General features: G+C 53.7%; 1 protein-coding gene across 3 annotated transcripts; it reads right to left on the bottom strand.

Moving 5' to 3' along the window:
- Positions 1 to 972: 972 nt before the first annotated feature.
- DUSP8 (dual specificity phosphatase 8) lies at positions 973 to 18,800 on the bottom strand. 3 transcript variants are annotated; one of them, XM_084757234.1, is made up of 7 exons: positions 18,707 to 18,800; positions 12,591 to 12,913; positions 11,054 to 11,192; positions 5,923 to 6,089; positions 5,054 to 5,213; positions 4,707 to 4,830; positions 973 to 4,459 (listed from the first exon to the last, which is right to left on the bottom strand). In XM_084757234.1, exons 2-7 carry the CDS (start codon positions 12,819 to 12,821, stop codon positions 3,388 to 3,390), a joined length of 1,893 nt encoding a protein of 630 aa, XP_084613360.1. In that variant the 5' UTR covers positions 12,822 to 12,913; positions 18,707 to 18,800; the 3' UTR covers positions 973 to 3,387. The 3 variants fall into 3 exon arrangements, with proteins under 3 accessions (XP_084613360.1, XP_084613358.1, XP_084613359.1); XM_084757232.1 differs by lacking the exon at positions 18,707 to 18,800 and adding an exon at positions 17,866 to 18,239; XM_084757233.1 differs by lacking the exon at positions 18,707 to 18,800 and adding an exon at positions 17,510 to 17,818.
- Positions 18,801 to 25,908: the final 7,108 nt, after the last annotated feature.

Raw genomic sequence — 25,908 nt, 5'->3', positions numbered from 1 at the left:
ACAGGAGTGATGAGGACAGGACTCAGGCAGAGCAGGGCTATAGTCATGGCCAGAAGCATCCTCTGTGGGATCAAAACAGTGGGATGCCTGTACCAGGGATCAGTTGGCAGATGTATGGGGGGGGTGTCTCAAAAATATGGAATTCATGATGAATTATGTGTCAGCCTTGCACAAGGGCCATGCTAATCTTCTCCATGCTGTCCCAGTTTTAGTACGTGTGTTGCAGACGCCAGTACCTCCAGTATATACTTTTGGTCCTACACAAAAGAATGCACATCAACCCTATGCCTATTGGAAAAACAGTAGTGAGGTATGTGGTTGTGCAAAGACAAGTGTGTAGGAATGCACTTATGTTACGGTAGGATTATGTTGTGAGGGACGTTGACAAGTGAACCGAGCTCTTGTGTGTGTATGCATGTGTATGCAGCATGCATGTGCATGTGTGTAGAGGCCAGAGGTCAACCTCAGGTATCATTCCTCAGAAGCCATCCAATTTGTGTTTTGAGACACATAACAAGTTGGCCTGGGGCACCAAGTAGGCTAGGCTGGCAGGCCATGGAGCACCAAGATCCTTCTGTGCCTGCCTCCCAGCACGGGGACTGCAAACGTCTGCCGCCATACCTGGGTTCTGGTCATCAAACTCAGGTGCTCATTCTTGCCCAGCTGACACTGTACTGACTAAAGCATCTCTCCAGCCTGCAAACTGACATCTAAGGTTATCTATGAAGCTATTTTAACGATAGAGGATAAAGATGGATATTTTGTATCCTAGGAGTTCATTGCAGGTCCTGTGCCCCTCCTCTATACCGGGTCTACTAGCCTCATATTCTTCCCACTGCCCACATAGTGTGTGGGCTTTGCAGGCACCATCTACCAGGCCCTTGTCTCAGGGAACCCCCAGACTGCCCCCTCCCAGCCCCCCAGTGCCCCACCTCTCCCACAACCAGCGCTAAGAAAGAGGCAGCAGAGGCCTGGGGAAAACATCCGTCTCATGATTTATTACAACACATTGTTTCAAATACAAAAGGAGGGACAGGAAAGTGCGGCCTCATGGGGCAAGGTCCCAAGGGGGAAGCTGGCACCCTGGTCCTCAGGGACCGGAAGCCTTGGGCAAGGGACCAGCCACCTCTCCTGTACTGGACTTTCCAGAAAACAACAGGAGGGGGGCCAGGTGCATTCTGGGCCAATCCAGTGCCGGCAGTGACCAGGTAGAAGGGGTGTGAGAGCAAGAGAGGACCTATGCCCTCCACACCTTGGACAGTGGGTAAAAAGCCACCAGAGAAAGCCTGTGCTCCACCTCCTCCAACACACAGGAGGGGAGAGCAGAGACCTTCTCCTCCATCTTGTCTGCTCACTTTGGGGAGACCAGAGTCATGAGTGAGTGAAAACAGAGACAGACTGAGGCTAATGGGCCCCATGTGTCCAGGATAGATAGCATATCTCCACCAGGAGAGGAGAAGGACCAGACCCAAGGGGGAGCTTTAGGGTCCAACTGGTGGCCCCATACCACTGTCTCCTGGACAGCAGTAGGGTGGGGGCATGGAGGGGGAAGCCAGTGCACCCTCCATACCCAGGGTCACCTCAGAAATCCAATGACAGACAGGAGGCAAATTTACATAATTAATAATAATAATAATAATAATTAACCAATAATAATAAATACTTAAACCTCTAATCCATAGATTGCAAATACAACAATAGCTTATTTTCTCAGGGATCAGGATGGGTGGGGTCAGGAGAACTGGGACAGGACTTTTGCTTAAGAAGGAAGGTGACAGGAACATAGGGCAGTGGGTCAAAAGAAGAAGAGACAGAAGGACACAGCAAGAGAGGTGGTGTAGAAAGGTGCCACCCTAGGTCTTTCCAAGACTCTGTCCTGCCCCAGCCACCTGTTAACAAGTCCCTGGCTTCCTCCTCAAAGGACAGGCCCACTTCTAGACTTGAGGACATCTGAGGGTAAGAACCCCTACTCTGCCTCAAAACATTGGGTCCCAGATGGTCCAAGAGGATATTCAGCAAGAGTGGCTAGTGCTTTCCTATCTTTGCTCCTAGGCTGGCTCAGAGCCAAAAAGATAAAAAATAAAAATAAAAAATTAACAAAGCCATCTTGGGTGGAGGTTAGCACATTGTCTTGAAGACACTGGGAAAGTACCCTGGGAAGAGAGCATACAGAGAGGCTCTCTCCTGAGAAGCCCCTAGAGGTAGTCATGGGGACTCCCCCACCATCTGCCCTTAGGTGGGGTCTTTCTCTGCTGAGGATCCCCGCTTCCTGGAAGCCTAAGGGCTTGCTAGGTACTTTACTCATCTGCAAGGAGGCCTGCTTCAGAGGCCCCTCCACCTGCAGGTGCACCTGAATTCCAAGTCCTACCTGGGGCAGGAAGAGCCCAGAATGAGAGCTTGGATCTACCCCGACTCATACTGGACCCAGAGCTCCCTTCTGACCAGCAGAGATAGCCCTTGCCAGCCCCAGCTAGCTTAGCAACTCCTGCTGGCACTGGACACTGCCCCAGTCCATCATGCCGGGGAGTCTACTGGGCTTCCCACTGGGCAGGGGCACCTGCAAAGGAGAGAGGGAGAGAAGCCTCCTCTGAATGGCCACCTGGGCCCTTCTAAGGAGCTGGACCTCACCTCTCACAGGAGTGTGAGCCTCCATCCCTGCCTTGGGGGCTACCTCACCTGGCTTTCAGGAACCCCCTTGTCCAAGTGTCCCAGAAACCTCTGGTCCACTGGGCCCAGTGCCCACCAACACCTGCCAGGAAACAGCCCTGGGGTGAAGGGCAGAGAGGTTATCTCTATGCCACTAAGACTTGGCAACTTGAGGTGTGGGGGCACTGCTGGTGGGGCCTTCTGCAGGGACACTAGGGTCTCCCCCTCCCCTTACCTATGGCTTTGCTGCAGAGCCCAAGACAGAAGAGACAGGAGAAGAGAGACCGGGAGGGAAGGAAAGGCAAGGGAAGGAAAGGGCAAGGGGTCTGCGGCTCAGTTTGTGGCAAATAAGGGTTTGGGTTTTTGTTGTTGCTGTTGTGTTCATTTTCCCCCTTTTTCTTATGTAAAAAGTGCAGGAAAGCTGGGCAGCTCTTTGCAAGGTCAGTAATGTTTCCAGAGGGGAGGGGCGAGGAGGGGCCCGGGCCTGTCAACCCAGTTTGGGATTGAAGGTGGCCTCATATTGCTTAGAAACCTGTTTCAGTTTAAATACCGGACAGTAAAAACAGAGCTTTAGGGCCGCCCCGCACAGTTGCCAGATCACTAGCTTAAATAAATAAAAAAATCGAAATATTTACTTCTTGATAAAAATTGCAGTAAAACCATTTACCTTTCTGTGTGTTATATATAATATATATTTATACCTGGCCTGGCTGGAGCAGGGGCGCAGGGACTCCTGAAGGGTCACGATACCTCAATGACCTCCACACTGCCCGAGAAGCTGGCTTGCTTGCCCAGGGCGGCCAGCTCCTCGCCACGTGCCCGCCCCTCCACCATGCCCTCTTCGAACTCCATCTGGCAGCTGCGCCGCTTGAACTGTGTATCCGTAGTAGGCTCCTCAGGCCAGCCGGTCCGCACATCCCGAGATTCCGCCCGCACCTCCCGCCGACGCAGGTCACTGCTGCTACTGCTACTGCCACTGGGTCCAGCTGTGCCTGTGCTCGCCCTGCCGAAGGCGGAGAACACGGCGCCGGGATCCTGCGCGCCCTCGGGGCTGAAGCACCAGGGTCCGTCGGGCGACGGTGTGCCAGGGGAGTCCAGTGGCGGCGCCCAGCCTCCGGGGCCAGCTGGCTGGCCAGGGCCTGGCAGCCCAGGAGCCGACAGGACCGAGAGGCCGTGCCTTGGAGTCTGCCGGGCTGTGTCTCCAAAGTTCAGGCCCAAGCCATGCGCGGGGGAACGGGCGGGAGAACTGGCCGGAGGACGTCGCCGGCGGGGTCGTGGGCGTCCCTCTGGAGCGGAGTCCGGGCTGTCTGGGCTGGGTGAGGGCAGGCCCAGCGTGCCCCCTGACGGGCTGTCTAGCTTGCAGAGCTTCGGGGCTTCGCCGGGGTCGGGTGGGCCGGGAAAGTCGGGCCTCCTGCTGGGTGCATAGGCCGACTTGATGTCCAGGGAGAAGGAGCGCTTGAGGCGATTGGTGTCCTGGAGGCGGTCAGAGGAGAGGTGCAGGCCACGTAGGCCCTGCTGCAGTGCGCTGGTAGCTGGGGCTGTGCTGGGGATCAAAGCATCCCCTCCAGCACTTGGGCTGCCCTCCTTGGCTGCAGCGGCTGCCTCGCTCCCAGTGGCAGCGCTCTCTGAGGTAGATGGTGGCAGCCGGGGCAGTGGGACACCTGCTGCCGGGCCCGTGAGGGGCTCAGGGGTCCCCAAGTGAGGTCCATCACTCTGCAGGGCAGCCAGTAGCTTCAGACTCCTCTCATACTCCAGCAGCTGGCCCAGGAAGTTGAAGTTGGGGGAGATGGAGGGGCGCCGCTCCTTAACAAACCTAAGCAAGCAAGAGGCATTTCTGTCAGAAGAGGCTTGTCCCTCCCCGACGTTCCTCCTGTGCGGCACCCGCTGCCACCTTTAAAGTAGCCAAGCTCTGTGTTGGGCTCAGGCTTTCCCTCCCTGCCAGGGCAGTAATTTGTACAATCCAAGTGGGTGGGGAGAGGACGGGAGGGCAATGCTTGCTGTCTGTTAGTCATTAGCTGTGGACTTGCAGATCCCAAGGGCCCAGGACTGGGGAAGGGTACCTGTATGCGTCGTCGGAAGACATGCCCATGGTTTTCATGATGTACGCGATGGCGATGGTGGCAGAGCGAGAGATGCCAGCCAGACAGTGGACAATGACTTGGCAGCTGGACAGCTTAGCTTTATCTGGGGGCAGGTGGATGGTGGGGGATCAGGTGAGGGCTGACAATGCACTCTCTCTCCTCCCTCTCCAAAAGTAGCCCCCAACCCTCCCCATAGCAGACAGTGCTGGTGACTCCTCAGAGCTGGGTGGCCTCTGGGACAATCCTCCCCTCTGCCTCTGTCCAGTCTTCCTCTAGCCAGCCTCCCACGCCCTCCAGAGACAGGCAAACCCTCCCCTTCCCCTCACCAATAAACTCAATGGATTTGTCCAGCCAGGGCAGCAGCTTTTCACAGTAGTTGTCGTTGATGGGGATACGCATGAAGCGGCTCTCACAGATGAAGTCCGGTTTAGGGCAGGAGTTGCTGGCATTGAGGACATAGCTTATTCCATTTTGGGTCATCAGATCCTGGAGGGATAGGAAGATGGGGTCAGAATGGGGTAGCAGAGAAAGGCAAAGCCCATTAGAAGGAGAAGAGCAGAGAGGCTCTCTTCTGCCTCTGTGTCTCTCTACATCTCTATGTCTCTGTCTGTGTCTGTCTGTCTGTCTGTCTGTGTCTGTCTGTCTGTCTGTCTCTCTCTCTCCTCTCCCCCCCCCCCCCAGTTTAGAAATACTCTAAAGTCTTGCGATGCCCCCATGAGCCTCAGATTTTGTCCAGGATCTTGCTCTATGGGAAAAGACTGGGTCCAGAAACCCCCTTCTCATCTCAACCATGGAGCCCAGGACGGCTACAGGAAGGATGGCTTCTACAAGCCACACCCACAGCCTGCATGGGCTCCCAGGAATTTTATGGTTGCCTGGGCGGTGCCTTCATCCTTTTTCCTCCTCACCATTTTTAAAACACGGGATTCTTTCAGAGCTGGCCAGGGGCCCAGTGACAGAAGCAGTTTGGCATGCAGGCTTCCAGCCCCACCACAGAAGAGACTGGGAGCCTGCTTTTCCACCCAGTCTCACTGGGTTCTTCTCTGGGCCAGGCTCTATGTAGTCCAGTGTGTCGGGGGGCTCTGGTCCTCCAGGGCTCCCATCTGCTCTTCCTCTTAGATCACCTTAGGATCTAATTCCAGAGCACCCCCTTCTTCCCCCCCCCCTCATCATCAGTGACCCCCTGTGCACTCACCTTGTTCAAGACATCTTTCTGAGAGCCCAGGTAGAGGTGAGGCAGGATACGGGTCAGGCCCACACTGGGCACAGGCAGGCAGGGCTGAGAGAGGCTCATGGATGGTAGGGTGGCAGGTTTGCCCTCACAGAGGCCCGGGAAGCAGGAGGAGAAGGTGGCAAAGCCCCCTGTTGGAGGAGACACAGAAGGCTCTTCAGGAGGCTGGCCAGCTGGGGCAGGAGAGAGTTCCTCTGGGCTTGGCCACACCCTGCGGACCCCCCAAGCCCAGCCTGCTCCTAGCCTAGCACCTGGACTCCTGCTGGCAAGCTACTTGCTCTTCTCTGCAGCACTGGGGGCGTGCTGCTGCCCATTTAGAGCAGGCACCTACGCCCACATTCCTCCTCAGGCTAATTAGGGACTGGCTCAGGGGCACTGCTTTGATGCCCATAAACGTGGGGTCAAGGTGGCCTGTCAGCACAGCTCATGGGAGCCAGGCAGGGGACGGTTCAGACCGCATCAGGGGTCTCTTATTCCCCAGGTATGGCAAGGTTAAGTCCTTCTCCAGAAGCCAGGCTGGCACTTAGCCTTTCTCTGTGCTGATGCAATCCTTCCCTGATTCCAGCTGGCTGGGAGCCACAGGCCTGGGCTCCAGTGCCAGGCCTGGGAGGAAAGGGCTTCTGAGGTGGGGCCTCTTTAGGCATGACATCACCCACTGGAATTGCCATAGCCCACAGGGCATTTGTGGTTAAGTCATGGCTCCAGTCTACCTGGCAGATGTCAGAGAAGCAGGGGAGCCTGCACACAGGGGACACACAGCCTGCTCCCCGCCTGCAGCCGTTGTCTAGATGCATCCAAGATGTGGACTCTGGGCTGGGGAAGGAAACCTTCCACCAGTTTGAGATAGCCAACCTGGCTCCTCTGGTATGACTGACTCAGTGACCATAGGCAAGGCATGCCTCTGGCCTCAGTTTCCTTATATTCCTGCCACACAGCATTGTTGAGAGGATCAAAGAAAACAATTATAAAGATGAGAAAACAGACAAAGCCACATCTAGCCTGGCTGGGGCTCATCCAGAAACTGGACAGGGTCTCTCAGCGAGGTAAGGCAAGCTCAGCAGAACAACACGTCCTATACTCCACAGTGGCAAGCTCCGACAAGCAAGTGGGTTCAGTTTCTGGTCTCAGTCATACCACTCAGAGCACAGACTACCTGGGATGAGACCCACTGTGGTGCCCTGTGGGTGGAAGTGAGGAGAGGGCACACACACACACACACACACACACACACACACACACACACACACACACACACACCCTGCTTTCCCCTTGGTCTGAAGAGAGGCAGGTAACCAAGAACCTGGCTACTCTCTGAGAACAGAGAATCTGCCACACATAACCCTCAGCCAGCATTATCTGTTGTGGTTGCTCCTATTCCCTCAATGAAATCTTCCCTTTGGTGGCCTTAGAGGAGAAGCAGTCCCTTCCTCGGGACCAGTTGGCCAGACAGGGAGGACAGGTTGTGGTGGTGGTGGTACCAGCAATGTTGCCGCTTACATGTAGGTACTCCAAGTGGGGAGGCTAAGCTGGGCATTGTGGGGTCTGTGACCACTCAAGCCCAGGCCTAGAAGGATGGTGTTTCTGCATAGCCCCTTCCCTAGGTTATAGCCCCTTTTGTCTTCTTCCTTTTTTTTTTTTTAAAAGAAAATATTTATTTCTTTATTATTATATATACAATGTTCTGGCTGCATGTATACCCACACACCTGGAGAGGGCACCAGATCTCATTATAGATGGTTGTGAGCCACCATGTGGTTTCTGGGAATTGAACTCAGGACCTTGGAAGAACAGTCAGTGCTCTTAACCTCTGAGCCATCTCTCCAGCCCTCCCTGTTTTTGTCTTCTTGTTACTTTCTCTGGAGCCTGGGTCTCAGTCTTTCCTCTACAGCCTGCCCAAAGGAGGATTTACATTCTACCAGAGACCCCTGTCCAGCCCTACCCACAGGAGGGAGTTTCAAATGTTGCTGTCAAGCATAGCCACCTCAAACTTCTCATCTTAGAAGGCTCCCAGGCTGAGCCCTTAAGTACCCTTTCAGATCCTTCTTATGAACTCCATCCCCCCAGGGCCTGAGGTTTCAGGGATTTGAGGGGTTATCCCCGGCTACGTGGGTGGGTAGAAATGCGGACACTAAAGCTGAGTGAGCCTCAGCTAGTTCTAAGTCTATTGGAGGCCTAGAAAATGATCTGGCCATAACCGGGTACAGTGGCATACACCTGTAATCCCAGCATTCAGGGAGGCAGAGGTAGGCAGATCGCTGCCAGTTTGAGGCCAGCAAAGCAAGTCCAGGACAGCCAAGGTGACACAGAGAAACCTTATCTTGGAAAACCAAGAAAAGAAAAGGGGAAAAGGGGGGAGGGGGAGGAAAAGAACAAAGAAAATGATCTGGCCCCCCCTCGAAACTTATTCTCCTATAGAACATTCTTATACATTGCCCCCTCTACTAGGGTTGGGAGGTCAGAGACAGCGCCCTTATCATGAAGCTTTATAGGAGACATATTAAGAAACATGCATTTGCTTGTGCAATGGACATGATACAGACCAGGCTACTGATGGCCAGGCTTGAGCTCTGTTCTCATTACAACCACCTACCCACCAGGGTCTGGGGCATGTCAGCATCTCCAGGCCCCCTGGTTGGGTTGCAGAGACTGTTTGTTCATAGCTGTGACATCACTGGCTCACATTCCACCGTGATGGTCCAACCATAGGCTGCACTGACTCCTGGCTAAGGGTCTGTCTGCCTGCTGTTTAGAAGTCTAAAGCCCCTTTCTTCCTCCCCCTTTCTATAATAAAGCATATTGTGAGGGTGAGTGTGGTCAACTTGACAGAATCTAGAATCACCTGGGAAAGGACTCTCCGGCAAGAGAATTACCTTGATTGTGTTCATTGCTAAGGGAAGACCCATCTTAACTGTGGAGAGAACCATTCCCTGGGCAGGGGATCCGGGACAGTACAAACTGCAGAAAGCGTGCTGAGCAGCTGCCCAGCCACATTCTCTGCTCTGTTCCTGATTGTGGATGTGATGTGATCAGCTACTTCAGGCTCCTGCCATCTTAATTTCCCTGCCATGATGGTGGAACCCTTACCTGTGAGCCAGATAAACCCTTCCTCCCAGAAGTTGCATTTGACTAGGCATTTGATCACACCAGCAGAAAAGTAACCAAGGCATACTGACATCTGGCTTAAAGCTCTTTCTTAATAAACACCAACTTTACTTAAGGAAAAAAAAAGGGGGGAGGGCCTAAGTTCCTTACCCTCCCCCCAGATAACACCACTGTGGGGGCACTGCTTGAGTTCTCAGCACGCTTTCCTGATTCCCTTAACTGGCCATCCCTGTCTCCCTGAGCTTCTTGTGAGCACTTGTCAGAGGCCTGGCAGCTTGAGTTTGTTCATGAGGCCAAGGAGCTGTGTGTGTGTGTGTTGTGAAATCACCCTTAGCCTCTGATCAGTAGTCTGCTTCTGATTGTACATTAGCTCAGCAGGGTCTAGGCCAATGTGGTGTCACTTTGAGCCTGCTTCACACTGCGTTGGCCAGGAGGACTCCTTAGTTCAGCATTTGGATGGAGGAAGACAAGGACTCAAACTTGACAGGGCAGATATCTGGAGCTAGAGGGAGCTGGCTGGAAGACAACCAGGTCCTTATGAACCCTCTAGGAGGGTCCCAGCCCAGGGCTGCCCCAGCCTCCAATTGTACTTGCCTCTTGTCCCTAAGAGACAGGCTCTGCCAGTTTTAGGGTTGTCCTGCTAGGGCCAGGAGGGTACTGCTCTGGGAATCTTTATATTTTCAGAAGGAGCTTATGCTTCCATTCATGACTAGAGTGGTGAATGAGGCCCTGGTGTGTGTGTGTGTGTGTGTGTGTGTGTGTGTGTGTGTGTCCTGTAGACCTAGTGGGCTTGTAAAAAGGCCCAAAATCTCCTGAGGGAGCTAGGGTACAGCTATGTGACTTCTGGTCCCAAGAATTCACACATGCATGATAAATCATGAATCCTACTCAGACAGGTCCAGTATCTGTACAGATATCAGAGGTGGGGTGCATGCACATATGCATGTGGCTGATACCACATGCTTAGGGCACATAGACACACAGATATGCTTGGACCATACTGGCCCAGAGTGCACTGGGACATAACTCACATTTAAATGTACAGAGACACTTGTCCTACCCATGGTACTAAATCTCCAAAGCACCTCAGGATGGGTTCATCTATCTAGTGTCTACCTAACAGTTTGATTAAAGCAGTCTGGGTCCTCCCAGCCTTCCTCTCACATTGGCCTTGATGCTACGGTGCTCATGGAATTCTGATGCCATTGAACTGGCCTGGCTACCCACTTCATGTGTAGTGGGTGTGGAGGACACTCCATCAGCTATGTGCTATGCAGAGGCTACCAGCATGGGCAGAGGACATCAGTAAAGGCCCCAGATTCCAGCCAACCAGAGCAGGCGTCCTGCAACAAACCCACTCTAGCAGCTATTCAAGAATCTAGGCTGCCTCCTGGGGAGGTAGATTCTACAAAAGCCCTTTTCAGCCGCGGGCCTAAGGATGAGTGTGCCTAAGCACATGGTTGAGAGTGGGAGTATAAGGTGAGTCAGCGGGTGTGTGTGACTCTGAGTAGGGGTTGGAGGCCAGCTGGCCAGGCTGCTTTTGGAGCACAGGTAGCCCAGAGAGACACTCTGCCGGTGCCAGGGAGCAGCCAGGATGGAGTAGGCTGTGGTGAGATAGCCTGTCACCAGCTGCCACCTTCTCTGAGTAAAGGCCCCTGCTGTGGTGTGACCAGTTCTGGGATAGCTGAGGTTTCAGGAGATAAAACCTCCACTTCCTCTCCATGAGACAGAGACAGAGACAGATTGTTACCTGGGTCTCTGGTCCCCTCTCTACCAAAAAAACTTGGCTTAGAGAGTTCCTGCTTGTCTACCTCTTCTGCTACTGCAGGTAGAAGTAGGTTCTGAGAAGTCCAGAGGTGATGGGATTCCCCCTACTGTCCCAGCAGTTGTGGGACAGTACTTCTATGACACTCGTAGCCCTAGCCAAGTGCACGGGGAGGGGTGCTTGGAAGAGAAGGGTATCCCACAGCCCCGGCCCATCCCTGGAGTTCACCTGTGAGGATGGCCACGCTGTCGAAGCAGCCGTCCAGCTTGCTGAGCAGGATGGACAGGAAGCTGTCTGCTGCCAGCACGCTGGCATCTCGTGTGCTCTGGTCATACACCACCACATCCTGTGGTTCTGTGGCATCCACCTAGGGGGCCATTAAGGGCAAAAGTTAGGCTGCTTGGAGGAGCAAGGTGTCAGAGGACAGGAGCCAGGGGGCTGCCATCATCCTTTCCTCCCACCTCATCTGCTAGTGCACGCTTGGGCGGGCCCCACTAAGAGGCTTTGCACCAGGCAGAGACGGGGGGTGGGGGGGGGCGGTGGCTTGACCTCTAGGCAGCTTCATGGGCAAAAGCATCAGAGCAGAAGTCTTAAGGAGGCATAGGTGAGCGTAATGGGGCCCCAGAGAACACATGTAAACAGCCTTGGGCTGGCTCTTAGGCTTCGTGGAAGGCCAGTATCTCTCTTTTCTTATTTATTCTCCCCTAGTTCCTGATGGAGAAACTGTGGCTGCAGTTGGAATCCCCTCCCCAAACACCACCTGGTCAGGAGGCAGAAGCTGGAAGCTGGGGCTCCCCTTGCCCTTCTCCCCACTGCAGTGGCCTTAGAGCCAGATGTTGAGGGGCTTTTGCTCAGCCAGCTGATGTCTCCACCTCCCAAGCACACTCAGTCTTTAAGCCAGCTGAGCTGTCAACCCCAGGCTGGATGATGTCATCAGCAGCCAATAGGATTGCACTCTGGCTGGAGTCCTCGCTGGGGGTGATTAATCACTGGATTCCCTTCATTGGCACCACAGGGAGCCGGTTCTGGCCTCAGAGTGGGGGACTCCCGACAGGCGGCATCCTACCTGGGTTTTCTCACATCATAGTTGGAGTCAGGCAGTTCAGAAAATGAAACCCTCCTAAAGCCCCTGGTCTGTTGGTATGCCCTTCTAACCCAGAAGAGGTGGGAGAAATTGGTAGTTGGTACCCTATTCCAGGCTACACATACTCCTGGGTAGGCTGGCCCCTCCCCAGCTATTACACTGGGTAGTCTTGGGGAGAAATCTGTCCCTTCCTCCCTGGAAGGATGGTCCTCCCTGGGGGCCACAGAGAACATTCCGGCTCACTGAAGACTCCATGAGGTGGGTGGAAGAATGGGGAGGCTAGTGAAATGGTCTGCCTACTATAATCCCCATAGTCACCCCTCCTGATGGCACCAGCTGTCCTTGTCCCCAGAAGGCACCATCCTGCTGCATCTACCCTGCCCTACGCTCTGTGCAATCCCACTCCCCTTATCCACCCAGCAGTCCTCCCTCAGAATCTGCCTTGCATCTGGGGGCACAAAAGGGCTCTCCATCACCTCTAGAGGAAGGCCTCACTAGAGGGGACTGGCCTCTATGGCACTCCCAGCAGTGACCCTAAGGAACCCAGTTTGGAATTAAGGGACAGGGGAGGGGAAGCGCTTGATCAGAGGACTCTAGTGCACCAGGCCTAGGAGCTCCACCGTCTCTTTCAGAGGCAACGTGCATGCTCCAGGGATGTATGCAAGGGTGGGACAGAGGTACCTGGCTGCGTGTAGCAGGCTGGATAAGCTCGGCAATGGTCACTTTTCCCTGCTGAAGGCGCCGCTTCACCAGCTTGGAACAGCAGATATTCACAGAGCTCAGCACGTGGCAGCTGTTGTACTCCACGAAGGACCGACTGTCGATGACCAAAGGGCCCCCAGGCCCACCACGCAGCAGGCTGGCCAGTTTCTTGGCATCCATCACCTTCCTCGGGAGCCGATCCCCAGCCATGGTGGGGTGGTAGGCAGTGGGGAGAGTAACCCCTGGAGTGAGGAGGGCGTGGCCTTGCAGCGTTCTGGGTACCCTAGTGCATGGCGCCAGACCTGAGGGAAAGGTGAATGGTCAGCAGGTGGTGGGTCTGGGTAGCTACAGCTGCCTCCCAGGCAGGCCCTGCATTTGGTACCTGCCATGCCCTCTGGGCCCCCCTTCCTCCTGGATGGATGAACCGCTGTCTTACCAGTGGGGTGAGCACATAGAAGAGACCCTGACCACTGCCTGCTCTGCCTGGGTTCTAATGTAAGGCAGAGGACAAATGAGGACCCAAAAGGAGGGTGGTCCTTATTGTGGACTCTGGGGCACAGCTATACTTGTGCCTTCCAGAACCTCTGCCCTGCTGATCTCTGCATTTTCCTCTTCTCAGGTCTCTAGATTACAACTCTGTTCTTTTCCCAGGTAGGGGCTCTCAGACCTCCCTCCCTTTCTTGACACGGTGCTGTATGGCCAATTCCCAGAATCCATCTCCAGGAAAGGTTCTCTAAGCTCATAATCTGGATGCTGGTAGATAGAAGAGCAGGGCTCCCCTTTCACCCCTATAGCCCCCCCCCTTATTCATGGACTCCTAGAAGCTGAGGGCCAGGTACTAGGGAGCTCCTGTTTTACTGTTCCCGTTGTATGCTTCGGGCTGAGGTCAGTGCACTTCACCTATTGCACAAAGGGATGGAGGTCATCATCTCTAGGATGAAGGTTGGGGTGCCTAGGATGCTTGGGGCTGCTGGACCTTCTGCCTGGCCCTAGAAGCTGTTGGGTTGAAGAATATGTGGAGGGACTGGTGATAGCTGGCACCAGGGGACTTAGAAACCCTGTCCTGCAGGCTTGATGACCCTCATCTGTCAGGTGCTATCTCCCCTGCAGCCCCCAGGACACACGAAGTGTCAGAACAATGAGTTTGCCTTAAAAGAGGGAAACTGAATCCGGGGGCGGTGGCCCAAGCCTGTAATCCCAGCACTAGGAAGGCAGAGGCAGACGGATTGGTGTGAGTTCGAGGCCAGCCTGGTCTACAAAGAGAGTCCAGGACAGCCAGGGCTACATAGAGAAACCCTATCTCAAAAAACCAAAGAAGAAGAAGAAGAAGAAGAAGAAGAAGAAGAAGGAGAAGGAGAAGGAGAAGGAGAAGGAGAAGGAGAAGGAGAAGGAGAAGGAGAAGGAGAAGGAGAAGGAGAAGGAGAAGGAGAAGAAGGAGAAAAAGGGGGGGAGGAGGGGGTGGGATTGAGGCTTGAGGTGAAATAGCAGGGCAGGTAGGTACAACATGCACCAGTATCTATCTAGCCTCTCAAATGTAGTGGGGTAGGAAGGACCTTAGCTCTCTAAATACTCACTTGCGCCCCCCCCCCCAACCTGGCACATTCCCATTCCTCCACTGCAACCCTGTGGACAGCATATATGGAACTACCGTGCTCGTGCAAGGGTGTGACTTCCAGGACCTTGCCAGGGCACAGTCAGTGTGGGCTTTGGGGTGCTAATTCTTGACATCTGTGCGTGCGTGCGTGCGTGCATGTAGGCCTCTCTGCAAGTCCTTCACTGGGGAGCCAGGCCTGGGCCAGTTACACTGAGGAAACTCAACAGCAAGGGGCAAGGGGTCCTCTGTCTGCTGAAAGCATCCTGACTTAATGCTTATCTTAGATGTTTGGGCACATTCCCCCGAGTTCTAGCTAGAATCTTGCACAAGGGAATAATCACGAGCTAGTGGTTAGGCCAGAGGACAGAGCAGGTCCTCTTACTAAACAGAGCTTAGTGGTGGGGCTGAAAGCCCAGGACTCTGACAGGGCTTACTTGCGGGTACAGGGGGGGCTTTGCTCAGTCCTTTGGCTCTGAGGGCCACCCACAAGTTTCCACCTCCTTCCAGATGAGTGGGGTGGGTTAACTACATCAAGAGAAGCAGAGAACCACCAGTCTAGGGCGTTAGAAGGTGCAGCCCCACCCTCTCCTTGATCTACCCTGAGGGAAATTTGCTATGGGTGCCCCATCTGAAGATCCTCATCACAGGAGGCCACGGCTGAGGGTGGCAGGGAAGGGAGGCCTGAGACTCAGAAGGCAAGGGAGAGCAGGTTTGTGGGAGGTGGGAAGGGGCAGCAGCTTTGTTTAGGCCTGTTACCTGTCCCTTCCATTGCCTCCAAGGGAACCCTGAAAACTGGAGCTGGGCCCTATTAACCGTAACAGTATTGTTATTTGCAGCGGAGGGGGACTCATTAGCAAGTTAGCACCTCCGTTGTTGCCATGGCAACAGCAGAGGTGCCAGGCAACGGCTGCTCCTACTGCAGCAGCCACCAAGCAGGCTGCTCTGCAGATCAGGCAGGTCTCCCTCCTCTATGCTCCCCGTTCCTCTATGGCAGGTGCCCAGTAGCTTGGGCCTATTACTCAAAGACAGCAATGAAGCCCCTCACTCTAACCCTGCCCTACTTGGCCCTAATTCCCAGGGCCCAGCCCCATACTGCAGCTCACTGGCTCCTCATTCCTCAGAGGCCATCCGTATACTGCACTGCAAAGGTTTGGATGAGCCCCCTGACAGCCCCTCTTTGTCACCTCACCCCCTGCCTTCCTCAGTGTTGGACATCAGGCCTAGAGCTTGGTTGAATTCACTGGGGCTAGAAATAGAGACGCAGGGTCAGTTCTGAGAAGGTCAACAGGGCACAGATAGGTCATGCAAAATCTGAGCAAAGCATATGCTCACAAGCACTCCCTGCCCAGTCCTTCCCGGGGAGAGCAGCTATCAGCCCGTTCCTCCAGAGCCTTGAATACATTTGGAGGGTGGTCAAGGTCCTATATGCAGAGGGTATAGGTCTTCACCAAAGGATTCTGAGCCAGGAGGCAAGCGTTCCTAAGTCCAAAGTCAAGAGGAAGCCTCTCCCAGGCCACGCCCAGCCAATGGCCACACCCCGCAGGGAGGTCTCAGACAGCCCCCATTGCTAGAGGTGAGGCCCACAGCTCAGCCATGTGGCACTGTTCCCTGGGCACAGAAACATACCCTTTGCACACTGGCAGATGCATGACTTATTAACAATCCATCTTGTCCTTGAGTGCAATTACACATGTGCCCGTGTGTCCATCTGCACACATATATATGGAGTGCATACCAAAGCCCCTGGTGCCCACATACCAAGTGCCAGCCCATCACCTTTCACACTGGAGCTCCCACACAGCATTTTCTGGTCCCTGTGTCCTTTTGTGGCCAACAAAAGCCCAAGTCCTGGGTGGCATCCTCCCCAATCTACTTGCTTAGTGCCTGGTGACAAGAAACTCCCTGCTTCTAGAGATGGCAGCCAGGACCATTAGCACTGTAAGACTGGGTCCCTTCTCACAATGGTCTGACACCTGAGCATCCCTGCTCACAGCCAGGCAGGCTCTCAGGAAAGAGCCAGCAATTAGGGGTCAAAGATGCTGAGATGCCAGCTCACTGTCTGTCACACAGGGCACTTCTGAAGACTCCTAGAAGGAGGGGCTCAAATGTCCCTGCAAGGCAGTTGAGCTGGTGGCTTCTCAGGCCAGGCTCCCCATGCATCCTCGCCCCTAGGAGAGGGACAAAAACACTGTCTCAGGCAAATGGCCAGGCCAGGAAGAGACAGTGGGGGCTTGAGGGAGCCGTGGCTCTGAGAGGTCCAGTCAGAGGTTCCTTGGCTCACACGGTTCTTAGGACCACAGCATAACTATCTCTTCTGCTGTGGGTTCAGCCTCTGTCCCTTCTTCCTCTGCAAGCTGCAGATCTGAGTCACCCCAAACCCACAGATGTACCCCCACACGAATAACTGTCCAGTTGAAACTTCTGGGCTGGGACCTCAGTATCAGCCCAAGAAGAAAGATGCTGGCAGGAGTCGTAGACACACTAACTCGACGCATCTTTGCGAATCTGTGTTCAGTGCTAAGTCCCCAGAGGCAGCCTCAAGCCTCTCCAAGGGCACAGGGCAGGAGGGAAAGAAGAGAACCTGCCCAGCAACTCTCCTGAGGTCCCTAAGCTGACTGCTGCAGTCTCACATAAAGATGAACCTACAGCTCCTGTTCACATGATCTGTTCATCTGTAGCAGGTGCTTGCTATCCAAGGAGTGGATGAACTGGGGACTCTGACCTCCCTGAGTAGAACCTGGCACCGTAGGCTATAGTCACCTACCCAGCTACCCTGGGGGCAAGTAAGTGTGAGGGTGGGTCTACAGGTCACCGGATTTCCATTCTGAATTCACTCAGACAATGAAAGAAGCTGTACTCCCACCCCCACCCCAAGCTGTACAACAGAACATTGCAGATGCCACACTGGTCCCCCACCCCCATCACTGCACCACCAAGGCCCCATCTCTCTGCTGCAGACGCAACAGCGCATCCTGTCAACAAGGAGTCAAAGGCAAATTTATCCCAAGAGGTCTGACCTACTAGAAGCTGAGCCTGTCCTTGCTCCTCCACCTGCAAGGTTTGGCCCAAGGGTACCAGCGGCTGACTGGCTGCTGCCTCCAAAGGTGGGCAGATAGACCAGGGAGACAGGCTGCAGGAGGCTGCCGTGCCGGCCCCTCCCCCAGCATCGAGCCTGCTGCCTTTGCGTCGGGTAAGGATGTTCTTTATCTGCAGAGGCTAGTGAAGCCTCCTGAAGTGGGGGTGACGGGACAGCCATGCGAGAGCCGGGGGTCCTGGGGCTTCCCTACCGAGAAACGGAGCCTACCGCAGGCCGGAGCCGCCGACCCTCTGGCGTCGGAGGTCTCACTTCTCGCCACCGGCTGCAGCAGCGGACGACCTTCTCCAATTCTGACCGCCGGCGGGGGCGCCTTGCAGGGACTCTCACAGATCTGTGCTAGATCTCAGCCCTCCCCCGCGAATCCCTAGGTCTCTTATGTACGCCCCTCCAGATAAGAAGGAATGTGTGGAGAAAGACGGCTCACTGCGGGCGCGGATCTGCAGCGCGCGCTGGTCACGGGATAGAGCCACCCTTTCCTTAGAGCTCCAAAGAGCCTCCTCCAGGGCGCACGCCCCGGGCCCACACTGGGCTTTGCACCGCACCGGTGCCCGCGCCTGGCTCACCTGGCTCTCGCTTGCCGTGGGGATGCCCCCGATGCCGGTACTGCGCTCAGGGCGCTCGCTCTGTTCCGCCACCCATGGGCCCGTCGGGGGCCCGCGCAGCCGGGGCAAGGGCCGGAGAGGCGCGCGGGGCGCGTCGCCGCCGCCGCCGTCGTCGTCTCCGCCACCGCGGGGAGCGCTCGCTCGGGACAGAGCGCGCGCACTGCGGTCGGGCACGCGCGCTCACGGCGCGCATCCCAGCCCGCAGCTCGGCGGGCGCGGCCGGCGGCTCCGGCCCGGCTCAGCGTCGGGCGACCGGCGTCCGGGTGGGGCGGGGGTCCGCGGAGCCCGGTCGGCCACCGCAGGAGCCGCGAGTGACAGGCCCGGGGCGGAGGGCGGGGCTGCCGGTGGGGGATGAGGTCATGCCGAGCGAAAAAGCCCCTGACGTCACCTGCAGCCAATCAGAGTGAGCCGCTCGGGGGCAGGTGACGTCAGCGGAGCGGGCGCTGGGTGCGGAGCCCTGGCGGCGGCCGCGGGTCTCTGTGCCACCGCCCTCCGTCCCCCGCGCCCCGCGATCCTCGGGCATCGGTTCTTAAAGGGGCCACACACGCCGCGGCTCCCCGCCTCCAGGAAGCCTTCCCAATACTGGACTCCTGGTGGCCCCAAGAACCCTCAGCCTAGTGGCACTCTCACCCGCGCCTACTGTCCCAGTATGCGAGGGTCCTCCTCTCCTGGTCTGCCTGGACTGGAGCTGTCGCCGGTTTCTCTCTTTCCCCTAGCCTTTGTTCGCGTGGGGACGCCCTCCGAGAGTGCCTCTCCCCTGCCCTGGAGCAGCCCAGGCACAGGGTTCCGCAAAGCGTCTTACCTGTCGTGTGCCCGTTTGTCCTCTCCACGACCCCTGGAGGGCTGCTCTCCACTTTGCGGGAGAAGCTCCACGGCGATATGGTTTCCCTCAGGTCACTTATCCCAGGCACTCGGGGACGGGGCACCAGACCCACCGGTGTGCTTCCCAGGGCGGCAGTGCCCACTGCTTATGACATCCAGCCCTTGACGCTTCCAATGAAAAGCCGCCTAGAAGCAGTTCTCTGCTCCCACCCTGGCATCTCCCCTGCCCGCCAGGGACTGTCGGCCCCATCCCACTGTGCGAACACAATCACGTGAGCACTCAGAACAAAACATGGGTAATTACAACTAGGGCAGAAATGCACAGGGGTCAGGCAGATCCGAGAGGAAGGGGAATCTTGTGCCAAAGTGGTCCACCTGCAAACAGGAATTACTTCGCCCTTAGTTTCCACCCTCCCATGAATATATTATACAACCCAGGTTGTCTTAAAACTCTTTATTGTATCCCAGGCTGGTCTCAGCCTTCTGTGTGCCAAGACTGCAAGCACCCACCGCGGCGATGCCACACTACCTCAGACGTTTCAAGAAAGTACCCCGACACTAGGCTGCTTGGTGGACAAGTGAGGTGACTATATAAACAAGAAGTGTGTGTGTGTGTGTGTGTGTGTGTGTGTGTGTGTGTGTGTGTGTGTGTGTGCTGAACTGCTTGGCTTGGTTCATCAGAGGTGTTTAGAAATGGCTTAACCTCCAGATGTAGCCCAGGGGAGTCTGGGAGTCTAGCCTGGGATTAAGACAGGTTGGAAGGAAAGAGGTGTTCCTGGCTCAGAAATAGCACAGAACAAACAAACAACTTAGGAGTGTTGCCAGGAAGGAAGCACGGGAGCCCCAGGGATGTTTGGGGTTGGCACTGGGTTTAGGGCTTTCTCTCCCTACCTCAGGCTGGCCCTGAATGGAGGCTTCCTGCTGGAGGTAGCCCTTGAGACTGAAGGTGGCCAGCTCTACTGGCTGCTTACTCAGGTCAGTGTTGGGGTGGAGATTGCTCAGGTTCTGGCTTCCTGCCCACTCTGAGCCCAAGAAATGGAGAGGATGGGGTTTGGGAAGTGGGGGGGGGGCGTGGTTAACAGGCTGAGACCTGGACAGGTCTGGGTGGCGAGTGGGACGCATAGGAACTCCGAGGAGGCAGCGGCAGGCCTGAAAGAGCTTGGGAGCCTGACAAAGGAGCTGTCAGTGTCCTGGTGTGTGTGTGTGTGTGTGTGTGTGTGTATGTGTGTGTGTGTGTGTGTGTGTGAGGGGGGGGGGAGGGAGCGCTAGCTCACTCTTTACCATACCAGGCCCAAGCAGAGCCCAATGGGGACCCTAAGAGAGTGTCCAGGTGAGGAGAAGTGTGGCAGGGTGGTACTCTGGAAGATCTCATTAGATCTCGGTTTTGCTGGGCAGATTCTTGCCAGGTTAGAGCAGCAAGGCACAGATGATGAGCCCCTGGAAACCCCAGGTGGGTGGAGTAGTTAGCAGCCTGTCCCCAAGCTTTTGAGACTGGGACACAATATTGTATACCATATAATCAAGCTGCAAAAACCTCAAAGTATTTCAAGTATGCTTGCAGCTTTGTGTTGGGACACCCTATGGGTATACACATACAATTCGTGGGTGGGCTTGCTAGGCTCTGCCGTATAAATGGTATAGTTATGCCCCTTTCCAGCACTACCTGCTCTGCAGACCTGTGCCTTCTCAGTGGGGAACTGAGTTCTGCCCGCCTCCTTCATCTTGTTTTCTCACATCTCCAGGAGTGAGGCATTGGAGTATATATTCACAAACTGAGTTGGGATGAGAAGGGTCTGGAGCAGGCAAAGTAGTCTCAGGGTGCCGTTCTCTTCTGTGCTGGATCCAGTCAGCAGCCTCTGTGCCACCGGAGGACAAGATCCAGAGTCTAGCAGCCCCATGGACACTTGAGCGCACTTCGCCGGTTGCCTCGGCCTGAGGACGACTTTTGGAGTCCCTCCTGTTGATAGGACCCTGGAGGTGCTAGAGGCTCGCTGAGAGGAGTCAGTCCTGGCTGCTGCAGAGTGCGGAGGGTAATGTTCATTCAGGGTCTGGCAGGTGCAGCTAGCTTGCGTCCCTCTGCTCTGTCGGAGAGCGCCCTCTGCCGTTCACAACAGTATACTGTGCAGGCGAGTAGCCTGAGTTGTAGCTAGGAAGGTCACCCTAGATAGAGGCTGACCCACTGCCTGGCAAAGAGAAAAATGAGGCAGCCCAGCCTGACTTTTTTTGTTTTATTTTGTTTGATTTTTGAGACAGGGTTTCTCTGTGTAATATCCATGGCTGTCCTGGAACTCTCTTTGTAGACCAGGCTGGCCTCATACTTAGAAAGATTCCCCCTGCCTCTGCCTCCCGAGTGCTGGGATTAAAAAACGTGTAGCCAGCCTGATTTCTAAGACAAAGCATAGTAGATGAAATACTAATACATCAGATGGCCTTTTTCCTGATTTTTAAGAAGATCTACCGCTTTCATCACCAGTGTGGCAGTGCCAGGAATCCAACCCAGTACTTTATGAATGCTAGGCAATCACTTTGTCACAGAGCTACACCATCAATCCTTATTTTATAGTCGAATACCCATCTACACTTTCAACATTAAGGAGCTTTGAGAATATTCAAGTTTCTATGTAATCCCACCACTACCCATCTGTGGAATTCACTGTCTTCCTAGAAAATGGAATGTTGGTCCCTACTAGAATTTATCCTCTTCAGCCCCATGTACCAACTGTTCAAACAGACCAGATGTGTGTGTGTGTGTGTGTGTGTGTGTGTGTGTGTGTGTGTGTAACTTTTAAAAAGGCGATGTTTAGCCTGGCATGGTGGTGAACCCCTGTAATCCAAGCACTCAAGGAGGCAGAGGCAGGCAGTTCGAGGCCAGCCTGGTCTACAAAGTGAGTCCAGGACAGCCAAGGCTACACAGAGAAATCCTCTCTCCAAAACAGTGATGCTTATTCTTAAACTTTTTTCTTTTTAAGAGATGAAGTGGCTTTTATGTATTTATTTTTAATGTATACGAATGCTTACCTGCATGTATGGATGAGCACCATGTGCATACAGTGCCCCCAGAAGCCAGAAGAGGATGTCGCAAGTCCTGGAACTGGGCTTTCTGACTATTGTGAATGACATGTAGGTACTGGGTCCTCTGCAAGAGCAGCAAGTGTTCTCTTGTTTGTTTGTTTGTTTTTGTTTTTTGTTTTTTGAGACAGGGTTTCTCTGTGTGGCCTTGGGCAGCAAGTATTCTTAACTTCTCTCCAGTCCCCCCCCCCACTACTGACCATTCTTTTAAAATTTAAAATTAGAATGCAAAGTCATGGGTTTCATTATGATACTTTCACACACACACACACACACACACACACACACACACACACACACACCTCGACACTGCCCTCCATCATCCTCATGCCTCTTTCTGGCAAATTCCTTCCCCCCCCCCAATAGCTCCCCCTGCTTCCTTCTCATGTAGCCCAGTTTCCTTCCTCCTCGTCCACATCCTTTAAGGACCCTTCCCGTTGGTCTTTTTTTGGTTCGTGTGTAGGTGTGCGGGTTCTCCCATGTGCACTTGTCTGCAAAGTGGAGTATATCTTCCCTTATCGCTCTTACCCTTATTCCTGTGAGGCAGGGTCTTGCCTGAACCTAGAGCTTCTACTTTTCTGGCTATGCTAGGTTCCAGCAAGATCCAGAGACCCTTTGTCTTTACTCCCCTTAGTGCCAGGGTCAGAGGCATCTCCGTGTCTTTGTTACATTGGGTGCTTTGATCCAAACTCTGGTCCTCATGCTTGGGCAAGTAGCACTCTTAAACACCTGAGCCACCTCTCCAGCCTTTACCTCTTCTAGATTCTTGTCCTACACACACACACACACACACACACATACACACACACACACACACACACACACAGGACTACCACGCCCACTAAAAGTGTCTACGTTCTTTTTACTAGAGATAACACACAGTATCTGTCTTTTTCTGAGTCTGAGGCGTTTCACTTAGTGCTCTGGTTCCATCCATTCTTGGGCATATCTCCTTCAGCCATTCATCTGTTGACAGACACCTGGGGTCGTGTGTTCTCTTTCCTAGATAGTGCAGCAGCAGGTGTGGATGTGCAAGTCTCTCTGTGGAGCGTGGACCTCGCCCATTGGGCACGTGGCCCCCGAGTGCCGCAGTTGGGTTAGATGGTGGGTCTACGTTTATTTGCTTGAAAAAACATGCGTACGTCAGGGAAATGCTAATCAAAACCAGTTTGAAATTCCATCTCGCCCCAGTCAGAATCAAGAGAACAAAAGCAAGAGATGCTGAGGAGAACGTGGGAAGAGGAAGGCCATTCTCTGCTGAAGGAATGTCGACTGCTGTGGCCGCTGTGGAAGCCGATGGGTTGACCACTGTAGACATCGAAGCAGACTCCCTTCTAGCCCTGCTGGCTTAGGGCTGTCAGCGCTCAGACGCAGATAAGGAAGCATGGCGTGTATTCTGCTGTTTTGCTCCTTCGAAAGTGCGTCCTCATTGTTGCTCTCCCACGTGTTGCTCTCCCACGGTCATGCCTCGGTTTCGTTTGTATTTTCAGGAGGTTTGCAGTGGTATTTGAACTAGTATTTACGGCCCCTCCCTCCCCCCCCCCCCCCGCCCTAGCTTTCTGAGACAATATGTTGCTCTGTAGCCCACACTGGCCTTGAACTCATTATATAGTCTAAAGTGGATTGGAATTCGTGGTAATTCAGCTTCCTGAGCGCTGGGATTATAGGTTTTCCACACCATACCTACTACACACCAGGACTTACAGATGTAGTGAAACAGTACAGGACACCCACAAACCTGGTCTTTTGTTTTCTGTTGATGTGGCAAATACCCTGACCAAAAACAGCTTTGGAGGAGAAAAGGGTTTATTTGGTTTACAAATGTGGGTTATCTACTTAGGCAATTGTGTTTTTTCTTAGTACATGTGTATACGCATCTGAGTGTGTGTAGGTACATGCACATACGTCTGTGAGTGGGCATAAATTTATGTGGAAGCTAGAGGTTATTATCCGGTGTCTTTAATTGCTTGCCATCTTACATTGGGCCAACGTCTCTCATTTGTACTCAGAACCAGTAACACACCACATGGTGGACATGTCCTCCTTTCATATGCCCTTAGTACATATGTCAGACAATTTTCTATTTAAATTGTGACACGATTAAACTCACAAAGACACATGGGATGGGGCTGGGGGAAGAACAACAGTATAACACGCATCTAGCTGCCAGATGCAGCAATGCCAACACTGTCCTTTTTTGTTGTTGTTGCTTCATATTAGACAAGCAGCACCACTTCCCACTGCCCCAGGCGGCGGCGGCGGCTGCTGCTGCTGCTGCTGTTGCGCGTCTGCTTCCTTCCTCTGTGTAGGCTTCCCTTTCGAAAGGCCTCGTGGGTGGGCCTCTACAACCCTATGCTTAGGTATACAAACCAGTCAGCAAGGACACACAGTGCTGCTTCATTCTGTTCACGTGACAGCTGATGAAGACTTAGCTTTCATGGCAAAGAACGCCCAGGTAGGCCCTCTCCTGTCCCCGGCTACCCATTTTATAGTGCCTGGACCCTGCAAGCCAAGATCTATGTCTTAGGAAGTCCAGGATATGTGTACACATGTTTAGTATTTTCACTTTTGCATAATCCCCTTTAATATTTTTGAGACAGGGTTTCTCTGGGTAGTCTTGGCTGTCCTGGACCAGGATGGCCTTGACCTCATAGTCATCCACCTGCCTCTGCTTCCCAGAGTGCTGGGGTTACAGGCATGTGCCACCGCACCCGGTTCTCTTTAATTTTTAACATAGTTATTTATACAGTAAAGTTGACTGTTGGTATTTAAGATTGTGGTCAGTACGTATAATATAAACGCGTGCATGTGTGTTTGTGCACACTTGCCATCGTGTGCAGGTGGAGCTCAAAGAACAACTTTCAGGAGCTAGTTCTCTCCTTCCATCACGTGGGTCATAGGAATTCAATTTAGGACATCAGGCTCGGCAGCAGGCATCTTTACCCACTGAGCCATCTCACAAGCCCAATCATTTTCCTTTCATGGCTTTTGGGTATTTATTTATTTATTTTTATGTATATGAACATTTGCCTGTGTGTATGGATGGGCACTGTATGCACATCCAGAAGAGGATGTCACATGGATGTATTAAGGATAGAACTCGTGGCCTCACACGTTACAGGATATTTGATGCCATTTTGATCCCTGAGATTGTGAACCATAAATCCCTGTTTCTTGTGGGTTTATTGTAAACAGGTGATTAAGGTGTGGTTCAGCCAGCCCTAGCACACACCTTTAGTCCAAGAGCTTTCTTGACACAGGATTTAAATAAAGTTAACCCTAGGTCAAGAGGTGGAGCAAGAAACCAGCTGACGTCGGGCGTTGTGGTACACTTGGGAGGCAGAGGTAAGTGGATCTCTGTGAGTTCAAGGCCAGCCTGGTGCACAAAGTGAGTCTAGGACAGCCAGGGCTGTTACTTGGAGAAACCCTGTCTTGACAAACAAAACAAAAAAGAGAAAAGAAAGACAGAAAGAAAAAGAAACCAGCTGACAGGGATTAAACAATAGGAAGGATTTTGAGTTGAGGCGTATTTTAGGCAGTGTGTGGTAGAAGGAGCTTTTAGCTTTTACCCCTTTAGAGCTTTTCAGCTTTTAACTCCTTGGCCTTTGGCTTTTTAGGATTTGAGTTAGCAAGACTTTGGCTTTGGGTTTGTTTGTTTGTTTGTTTTCTTTTTCCTCCTGGGCTGTCAGCTGAGCTATTGATCCTTTTGGGCCTTTTCCACTGGGACATGAGCTGAGTAGGAAGGTCAGCTGGGTGCTTTTCTCTGCTTCTCTGAGCTAGCAGGTTTTCACCCCAGCGTCTGGCTCCTGCGTCTTTATTGGTAAACTAGAAGGACTGGGATTTTGTTTTAAAACAACACTCACATAAGCTTGTTAAACACTGTACTGCGTAGCCCCGTCCTCAACCAGGAGTGGGTCCTAGTGAAGTGGCTTTACCTGCTGAACCATTTTGCAATTCTAAAAGTCCCTGTCGTAAGCATGTCCCAGTGCAAATAGCTCAGCAGCATGAAGTACATCCGTGTTGATCCCCACCATCCGCCTCCAGACCTTTCTCATGTTCCCACACTGAAGCTCTGTCCCTACTAAGTGCTGATTTCCTTCCCCTAACCCTCAG

Source organism: Acomys minous, assembly GCF_964271855.1.
Source record: "Acomys minous genome assembly, chromosome: 2".
NCBI classification, from domain to species: domain Eukaryota; kingdom Metazoa; phylum Chordata; class Mammalia; order Rodentia; family Muridae; genus Acomys; species Acomys minous.
This window is presented reverse-complemented; position numbering and strand designations above follow the sequence as displayed.

What these genes read in the sequence shown, in the direction of transcription:
- DUSP8 (XM_084757234.1), bottom strand. Translation starts at nt 12,821, where the DNA reads ATGGCTGGGGATCGGCTCCCGAGGAAGGTGATGGATGCCAAGAAACTG. An exon ending in AGCCTGCTACACGCAGCCAG is followed by an intron (nt 11,193 to 12,590) that starts GTACCTCTGTCC and finishes ATGGCCCCCTAG; the next exon opens with GTGGATGCCACAGAACCACA. An exon ending in CAGCGTGGCCATCCTCACAG is followed by an intron (nt 6,090 to 11,053) that starts GTGAACTCCAGG and finishes CTCCTCCAACAG; the next exon opens with GGGGCTTTGCCACCTTCTCC.